This window comes from Cryptosporidium hominis, assembly GCF_000006425.1.
Source record: "Cryptosporidium hominis TU502 chromosome 8 CHRO018194, whole genome shotgun sequence".
Classification (NCBI taxonomy): Eukaryota; Apicomplexa; class Conoidasida; order Eucoccidiorida; family Cryptosporidiidae; genus Cryptosporidium; species Cryptosporidium hominis.
In genome coordinates, this window is record NW_667136.1 from 1 (window position 1) to 8436 (window position 8436).

The 8436-nt window shown below is 31.7% G+C and overlaps 4 protein-coding genes and 1 non-coding gene across 5 annotated transcripts; all 5 read left to right on the plus strand.

Annotated features, from left to right (window-relative positions):
• Positions 1-195: 195 nt before the first annotated feature.
• Positions 196-1059, plus strand: Chro.80595 (hypothetical protein). The annotated part of the gene is made up of 1 exon (XM_660854.1): positions 196-1059. The coding sequence occupies one exon, from the start codon at positions 196-198 to the stop codon at positions 1057-1059; it is 864 nt and encodes a 287-aa protein (XP_665946.1).
• A 433-nt stretch (positions 1060-1492) lies between these two features.
• Chro.80594 (hypothetical protein) lies at positions 1493-2410 on the plus strand. Its single annotated transcript, XM_660855.1, has 1 exon — positions 1493-2410. One exon carries the CDS (start codon positions 1493-1495, stop codon positions 2408-2410), a length of 918 nt encoding a protein of 305 aa, XP_665947.1.
• Positions 2411-2550: 140 nt separating this feature from the next.
• Positions 2551-2622, plus strand: trnA. Its single transcript has one exon. It is a non-coding gene; the product is annotated as a tRNA-Ala (tRNA).
• A 314-nt stretch (positions 2623-2936) lies between these two features.
• Chro.80593 (hypothetical protein) lies at positions 2937-6398 on the plus strand. The annotated part of the gene is made up of 1 exon (XM_660856.1): positions 2937-6398. The coding sequence occupies one exon, from the start codon at positions 2937-2939 to the stop codon at positions 6396-6398; it is 3462 nt and encodes a 1153-aa protein (XP_665948.1).
• Positions 6399-7668: 1270 nt separating this feature from the next.
• On the plus strand, positions 7669-8292 carry Chro.80592 (hypothetical protein). Its single annotated transcript, XM_660857.1, has 1 exon — positions 7669-8292. The coding sequence occupies one exon, from the start codon at positions 7669-7671 to the stop codon at positions 8290-8292; it is 624 nt and encodes a 207-aa protein (XP_665949.1).
• The last annotated feature ends 144 nt before the right edge of the window (positions 8293-8436 follow it).

Below are 8436 nucleotides of genomic sequence, written 5' to 3' on the forward strand. Positions count from 1 at the left end.
CCATTTACTCCTCAATTATATACAAACAATCTTCCTCAGAATTATGTTTTATGTTATCCTTCTGTTTCAACCATTAACAAGGAGAATAGTTTAGTACAAACGCAAACACAAACACAAATTCAAGTTCCAGATGTTTCTTTAGAAAGGTTAAAAGTATCAAATAGAAACACAAATATCGAGGAAGGAGTTAATATAATGAATGATTTTAAAGAGATTCAGAGAAAAATAACTCCCAATAATATAGGAATATCAAGAAACCTTACTTCCAGAGGTCTTAAAGTGAATATAGATTTGCTAGCAAATTCAAAAGAATCTCTAGGGAGAAAAACAATTATGAGCTCAAATAATATAATAAAGAAAAATTCATGGAAAAGTATAAATGAAAGCGAGGAGAGAGATATAGAAGAATTTTTGAAGAGCCAATGGGACATGTTTTCAATAAGTTGTGGGACAATTTTGAATGAATCAGGAGTTTGCAGCAATTCATTTTGCAAGTATAGAGATAATGTCAGGATGGAATACTCCAAGTGTGAGTATACAAACACAGAGATAGACAACTGGAAGATTTGCCAATATTGTCAAATGGAAATGTTTCCGAGTCTTTATTTCATCAACGTAAAGCGACCAAAATTTGTAGAATTCTTCTTTGACTCATCTATTCCAATTTTTTTCCCCTCAAGACAATTAATTTGGCCAACATCTCTTCATTTTCTATTAGCTCAATTTTTCTCAAACTATTCAGAAGTCAGAGAGTGCAAAACACATGACCAAATCATTAGACTTGCTAAGAAAAGACAGAATTCTATTTCTATTGATATTCTTCCTAACCTTGCAATAATTATTTTGGCAATGAAAGTTTTCCAACATTCTGTATTGCAGCAACTATTGCTTTCATTTTCAGAAAACGAGTTTTTTTTACTCAGAGAATATTGGATAAAATATGATCCAATAATAAGATTAGTTAGTTCAGATTCTAGAGAGAGCCTTTCAGATCTTGGAGAGAATCTTATTACAACTCTCGAAGAACTGAGGAATTATATACAAAGAAATAAAAATTAATCATACGGTGTTGTATAACTCATTTTAATATATTCCCCTCAATTGTAATTTTTAGACATTTCACAAAAAAAACGTATACTAATACTCCCAGTTCTAATTTTATTCACAAGTCAAACCAAACAATGCCCGCCTAATGGCGGGCCAATAATAAATATATTTTGGTAGATTTACTAAAATTATGTAAATAGGACAAAGGGAAAACTTAAAATTTTGGTTAATTAGTGGAGATATTGTAGTAAAAACACCAAGTTTTGATTGGATTATTGGATAGTTTTATTTGATGAATAACAATTGAAGCGTCTATTTAAAAGTTTCAAAGTAAAGTTGATAAGCTAAATATTCTTGAATAGCTGGTATTCAGTTAAAGTATAATAATACTTAATATTTTTGACCAAGTGTAGGCGGTGCTAAGACTATATGAATTGCTATTAACATGCTTGGAAGCAATGCTTCGTCAAGTTTGCAATCATTGACTGATAATCCTCAATTTACTGGATTAAGAAATATACGTCAGAGCAAATCAATTTATCCAGAAAGTATATTGATTAGTAGCAATAATATTAATAGTGGCAGCGCAAGTAACAGCTGTTCAAATAGTATTATTAATGGGGTAAATGGTTCTAATAATGGGAATGGGTTGTCTAGCTCCGTTCAAACTTCAAGGATTAAAAGCGATGACTTATTTGTTTCACCGGGTTCTGGGAAGTTGCTAGATAAATATTGGCGTTCTTCAACTGAATTATGGAATGATCTAGAGTGTGGTATTGTATATCCTGATTATTCTTCAAATATAGGAAGGAACTCTCTAACTTCTTCTCAGGTTTCATCTGGACAATATACTCATCCTTTTGGATTATTTTCGGTTTCAATTCATCCAGTATTAACAAGAAAAAATGCTCTTGCGATTTTTTATAGTTTCATACCTTATATTATTGGTCTTGTATTATTTGTTTGGCTCCTTATTGGTGATAGCTTTGTACCTGCATATGCTCTAATAATGATGCTTGCATCCTCAGCTTCGAGCGAATTTTTTCTTAAAAATATTTTCAAGAGCCCGAGACCACCAAATTCTGCTTGTGCATCTTATGGAATGCCTTCTAGCCACTGCGTAACTTCATATTCTATTCTAATATGGCTATTACTAGAAAACATTAATGCTCTTGGTTTTGTTTCTGGTTTCTTATTCAAACTTTCTATTATATTAATTACTGCCCCCGTACCATGGGCCAGATGGTATGTTGAAGATCACACTATTCCACAATGCATATGGGGTTGCATAGTCGGTATTTTTATCGGTATTTTTGCATTTATTATGCGGATACAATTTTTCTACTCTAATTTGGTATTTTAGCTTTATAATCATTAACTATTAGATATTTTTGTGTTATTTTTTTTTCAACTAATTTTTCTCTTGTTCTTTTCCTCAATTTGATACTCATTTGATTGCACTTGATTCCATTACTTCTTTTTGGGTACCGCTCCCGGTGTTCGGGGCTGATAGTATAGTGGTACTACGTTTCGTTCGCATCGAAAAGATCACGGGTTCGATTCCCGTTCAGTCCACTTTTTGGATTTTTCATGAAATATAATAAATTTAAAAAATAATACTCAATTAATATAGGATTTTGTTTCAGTTGAATGATCAGTTTAAATTGATTTAATCGTTTTGTTTTGTTTAAATATTTCAAACTTAATTTATTGACTTTTTTACTTTACCGGGAATATTGTTTCTTTATTAATTCTATTTAGGTTTTAATTTCAAGAGGGACAATGAATTTTTGTAATACATGTTTACACATGCAACCGAAATATAAAAATATATTATCACATATATTAGTTTAAATCAAAGTTATATATTTTGTAGATGAATTTATGTGATGTCTAAGGATGAGAATGAGCTTGGACAATGCCTATTAGATGAGTTGTTTCAAGAAAATATTGGTTCGAATACAGATGGTGTAAACCAGGAAATTCTTCTTAATGAAGATGATGAAATCAAGAAATTTTTTGAGTCAGATTTATTGAATTCTTCAAAAGTTTTAGAGAACTGTGAAGCTGGTTCAAAAAATCACAATTTATTTTCCAATACCATTTCAAAACCGACTCTAGATGAAATATTAATTGGTAACAAGAAAACTGATTTAGGAACAGAAGTTCATGCTACATCTAAGATGTTTGAAAGCAAAATTAAGAATAAAAGTACTAATAAGATTTTAAATAAGATTGAGCAAACTAACGAGGAGTTTCTACAAAATATAATGAGTTTTGTTGGGAGTTCGAGTTTCAAAAGTAATAATAAAGCAGATGTAAAAACACGAGTTTCTGATAAATCTGATAAAATAATGAATGATGACACTAACTTTCTTCAAAGAGAAATTAGAGGGCCAGAAAAATCTCGTAATATATCAGAAATTTATTATAAAAATAAAGATCAAGTCTTATTCAATGGTGATGAACTTGAAAACTTTATGGAGAGTGATACTGATATAATTATTAATCGAGGAATATCAGTAAATTCAAATAGTTTTAATAATAATTTTGGATTTAATAAAGAAATGGGAGAAAAACAATTCAATGAATTTGATGTTCAAAATTCAATTTCATTCAAAATTGAAGGGATGGTTTCAAAAAATGAATGTAAGGAAAAAGATAATTTTATGGACTCAAGTAATTGTTTAGAGAAAGAAAATTACTTTATTGAGGATAAAAATCTACCATTTTCTAATAATTTTTGTACAGAAGATATTATAGGAAATAAAAGCGATATTATTGAGTTAGTCGATCATTTTCAACAGGAAAAAGAAAGCCAATTTGAATCAGAAAACAATTTTTGTCTTTCACATTCTTCTGGGATTGCTGAAAATACTTCAATTAATTTGGAGAGGTTTACTGCAACTGAAAATTTAAAAAATAACATAGTTGGAAGGTCCGCGACTGGAACTAATATACCCATTTCATTTTCCACTGGGAGTGGGAAAAAACTATCAATAGATGAAGAAAACTTAAACAGAGGTAAGCAAATAGTAGGAGGTTCTCCTTTAAAAGGATCACCAATTAGAGGTAACTTGCCCATTTCATTTTCCACTGGGAACGGAAAAAAGGTATCAATCACTGAAGAGACCTTGAATAGAGCTAAGCAAATAGTAGGAGGTTCACCTTTAGGAGGATCACCAATTGGAAATAACTTACCCATTTCATTTTCCACTGGGAGCGGAAAAAAGGTATCAATCACTGAGGAGAGCTTGAGTAGGGCTAAGGAAATAGTAGGTTCATCTTTAGGAGGATCACCAATTGGAGGTAACTTGCCCATTTCATTTTCTACTGGGAACGGAAAAAAGGTATCGATAGATGAGGAAAGTTTAAATAGAGCCAAGAAACTAGTAGGAGGTTCACTTTTAGGAGGATCACCAATTGGAAGTAGCATGCCCATTTCATTTTCCACTGGTAGTGGAAAAAAGGTATCAATCACTGAAGAGACCTTGAATAGAGCTAAGCAAATAGTAGGAGGTTCACCTTTAGGAGGATCACCAATTGGAGGTAACTTTCCCATTTCATTTTCCACTGGGAACGGAAAAAAGGTATCGATAGATGAGGAGAGCTTGAGTAGGGCTAAGCAAATAGTAGGAGGTTCTCCTTCAGGAGGATCACCAATTGGTGATAACATGCCTATTTTGTTTTCCACAGCCAGTGGAAAAAAGGTATCGATAGATGAGGAAAGTTTAAATAGAGCCAAGAAACTAGTAGGAGGGTCCCCTTCAGGAGGATCACCAATTGGAGATAACATGTCCATTTCATTTTCCACTGGAAGTGGAAAAAAGGTATCGATTGATGAGGAAAGCCTAAACAAAGCAAAGAAACTGGTAGGAGGGTTTGAAAGTGAAATAGAAAATTCCGGTATAACTTCAGGCAAAGAAACGATAAAACAATCATTGAAGGATGATGCAAAATTAGGAATCGGATGCAATGTTTTGGGAAAAACAAAAAGTAATGTATATCCCAATTTATTACAAAGAAATAATTATGAAAATACTCTAAATAAAAAGAATAGAAAGCTAACTAGAGAAGAATTAGTTATACCCAAGTTTTTCAAAAGTTATGATAGTATTCAATACTCATTAGCATGTTTAAACTCGAGAAAGGTAATTCCTCCAACATTAATTTTGATTGATCATTCGTTAGAAACTTTGAAGAAGTACACTTTTCTCTTAAAAAATACTAAAGAAACAGATGATTCTAAAGGAAAGTATATTGAAGTAGATTTTAGGATGATTTGTGACGAGATTGAGAATTTCTTTATTCAATTCCCAATATTTCCAAGTAATATGTCTCAGTACAGACAAAGGTGGCTCGAAGTTCAGTATATGCTAATTCTATATGAAGAATGTTTAAACTGGTCAAGGAAAATTAAAACTGCTATTAAAGTATTTATTAAAGAATTTAATGGATTTAATTCCATTGACAAGACTAGAGAATTACTTTTTTCAAATTTAGCACAAATAAAGTATCCTTCAATACAAAGAATCCTTAGAAGAATTTGCAAAAGAGCAATCATTGAATTTTTTGATGCAAAGAGATCTTCTCTAATAAAAATATGCGAGGGAGATTTCACTGTGTCTGCACCTTTAAATTTAAGAATATTAAGTTATACTGACAAAGTCGGATTAGATGAATTTAATGATTCCAATACAAATAGAATAATGTTATGTACAGATGGATGGTATATAGTAAAGATACTCACAAACATTACTTTAATTAAATCTTTGATTCAGAATATGCCTAGAAATATTTTTGTGTGTGGTGGTAACTGGTTAAATTCTAATATAGAACATGGACATCCATTGGAAATAGAAGCTTCAACTCAAGACTTTCCATTAATGATTTATGGAGTCAATTTGGTTAGACCAATAAGAAAATTATCTGGATTTAAACTTGGATTCCATTTAAAACCACTTCTCTTTAGGATTTCAAAACTTGTAAATAGCTCAGAAATCTCCGTTATTTCAAGGGAACCAAATGATAACGAGAAAAGTCATAGTAGCATGGATAAAGGAGGAGGATTATCTTTTTTGGTCCAGGTTGTAGTTATTCACGTATTTCCAATTTGCTATAAAGAGATGATAGAAACTTTACAAGATGATAATAGAAGAATTTTTATTACAAGAGACCAAAATGAAATGGATATTTCAATAAATAATGAAATCTATGAAATGTATGAAAAAAGTTTACAACAGCCAGAATCAGATTCACAAGATTCTCCTGTTGAAAATACCAAGAGAAGGAAAATATCTTTAGAATCGAAACTACTTGTTTTAGATTACTGGAAGTTTATGAATCTTTAAGACAGAAATCAACAAAAATAGAAATGTTTGAATTAATTAATAACTGCTCTATATTAACTCTTTCCTTCAGGTATGGATATTTGACGAAATTTACGAGCATTAACCCAGGGACTGTAATTTGCACTTTCTTGGGGAAGAAAAGGTTAGTTAAAAATAATACCAATAAGGAAGGCCTGGGGCATGTTCTGTTCTCCCAAATGGGTTCCCATCTCCCAAAAACCTTCTTTAACTGCCAAAGAAAAAGAGGTTAATGATGATATTATCCTGACTAGAGTAATGGAATTTGTAAGGAGGGCCAGTTTTAACATATGAAAATGACCCAGAGAATATCATTAACTGTAAGGGAGGCTGGCCAATGCGTATTTTGGGACTTATTCTTCAGGTATATCAAATTGAAGAGAGAAAAAGAGGATTTGAACACTGTTTTGAATTCAAGGTACTTTTACTCACTTCAATGGGATCAAAGGTATTTGTTAGAGTGCATTCTATGGGATCTCACAATTCAGATTTAAGAATGTGTGAGAGGGTTAACAATAAATTGAAGAGAGCATTCATAAATTCTGGAGAGCTAGACTATAGGGATTTCATCATTCTTATTGAAAATACTGAATTTTATTCATTTGAAAGATCTACAAATCTATACTACTTCAATGCAAAAGTACCTTATTCAATTTTCACAACCCCATACGCTTTGGGAGAAAAGCATTTTTCCAGCAATTCCACCAGAAGAATGCTTTCAAAAGTGATAATGGATCTCAGTTTTCATACTAAATGTAATATTCCCAAACTATTTGATGACCATATTCTGGATGAGAATTCCCCTCAACTACCTATTTGCACTAACTGCGAAAACAAGCTTTCAGAGTGTAAATGCATAACTGAAGAATTAATAATGCTTTAAGAAAGATACTTTTTTTAGAACTTTTCTGACAACTTGTTTATTTCTTTTCACTTTTTCTTTCCAAACTTCACTATGATTTTTGTTTGCATGCGTATTGTCTTTATACCGGTATTAATGGTACTAGCATAAAACATGTTAATGGATTAAATAAAAAAAAAAAGAAATCAATCGATATAAAGAATGAGTCTTGAATATCAAATAGTAGGGAAAATTGAAAATTAAGAATTTATTTATTTGACAGTTTTTTGGGTAAATCGATCAACTTAAGTGGGACGAACTGTATGTTCATCTATTGGTATTAGCTCGAACTCTAACTTCACTTGGAAGCGAATAATTACTAAGAAAGCAAGAAAGCCTGATCCAATTGAGATGGAAAAAATACTGAAAGAGTTCCAGAAGGGGATTCTTGACAAATCTGAGGCAATTTCTGAGTTGGGAAAGGTTTTAAATGGAGATGACTCGAGGGAAATTTTGATCAATACTTTGGCTTTTGCTCTCAAAGACTTCAATTTGAAAGAGCAAAATATTTACTCTACTTTTAGTTTATTACTTGAGTTTGGATTTAACATAGAGAAAGAGAGTGGGCACCCTTTTAATGGTTTCTCAAAGACAATATTAGAAGATTTATTGCTACAAGGAATATTAGCTAAAGACTTGGGAGTCCGAGTGAATGCACTTGAGGGTATAAATTTAATGATAAAATTGTTAGGAACTGAATATATGACAAAGTTTGGATTGGAGCTGAGCTATATTTGTCAGGCATTATATCAAATAGTTTTGAAAGATAAATCAATGATGGTTAAGAGTATAGCAATTTCAACTTTGGGGTTGATTTCTAATGGCAAGGATTATTTAATGAAAATGATTATGAATTCTCAAAGCCAAACTGAGAGGCTGAAGTCTTTAAGTTGCCTTCAATTAAGATTTTTGGATGATGTTGAAGTTAATAATCTTCTTTCCAGTATGCTGGATGAAAAGAACAAAGTTAGATGAGCATTTTATAATAGTCCACTTCCCAAACTTGGAAGATTTTGCATAGATGATCCCAGGAACTATCGCTTGGTCTCACATATGAGTCATTTTGCCATTCTGGACTTAATGAACCACGAACCCTTCGCTAGGACCTCCCCGTCCCCC